At 57.0% G+C, this 623-nt stretch overlaps 1 protein-coding gene across 1 annotated transcript in view; it reads right to left on the minus strand.

Moving 5' to 3' along the window:
* Positions 1 to 6: 6 nt before the first annotated feature.
* The window catches only part of atn1 (atrophin 1), a 15,382-nt gene continuing 14,765 nt past the window's right edge, over positions 7 to 623 (minus strand). Inside the window, 2 exon segments of the mRNA XM_017038161.2 lie at positions 7 to 278; positions 352 to 532. Coding sequence (XP_016893650.1) covers positions 245 to 278; positions 352 to 532 — 215 coding nt within the window. The 3' untranslated portion in view covers positions 7 to 244.

The following is a 623-nucleotide window of genomic DNA, read 5'->3' on the forward strand; positions in this document are numbered from 1 at the left end:
ATATCCTGACGTCGTCCTTCCTCTGTCTCTCTTCAACATCGTTTACAGTTTTTCATTTCCGTTCGTCCAGGTTTGAGTCTTTAACTCTCCTGTCAGTCCGCGTCGTTAGCTCGACTCGTTTGTTTTGTTTTGCCCAGAATTTTGCAGGCATGCGCACACACACACACACACACACACACACACACACGCACGCACACACACAGCCTCGGTTCGTGTCCATGCCGCTCTTCGTGGTGCCCCTCCCTCACAGGGTCTTGTCACTTTCTTTCTTCAGGTGACTGGATGCCAAAGAGAGGAGATGTTACTTCAACGTCCACCAGAGGTCACTAAGACCTTCATTGGTTCACTGACCTGTAGTACTCGTCCTGGGTGAGGGAGTGGTGGTGGTGGTGGTGGATCCACTGTTGTTCCAGGGCCAGTCTCTGGATCTGCAGCTCTGCACTCTGGGCCTGCTGCATGGCCTGCAGCTGGTGCGCTGCCGACATCGGACCAGTGAGGGAGGCGGGCTGGGGCAGGTCACGGAAAGGAGCACCTGCAGACGGACCAGGGCAGAGAGGTAGAGAGGGGGGAGGGAGGGGGGGGGGAGGCCAGGACAGTCATCGCCGCGGGGGTGCCATAAAGCA

Source organism: Cynoglossus semilaevis, chromosome 13, assembly GCF_000523025.1.
Source record: "Cynoglossus semilaevis isolate Cse_v1.0 chromosome 13, Cse_v1.0, whole genome shotgun sequence".
NCBI lineage: Eukaryota > Metazoa > Chordata > Actinopteri > Pleuronectiformes > Cynoglossidae > Cynoglossus > Cynoglossus semilaevis.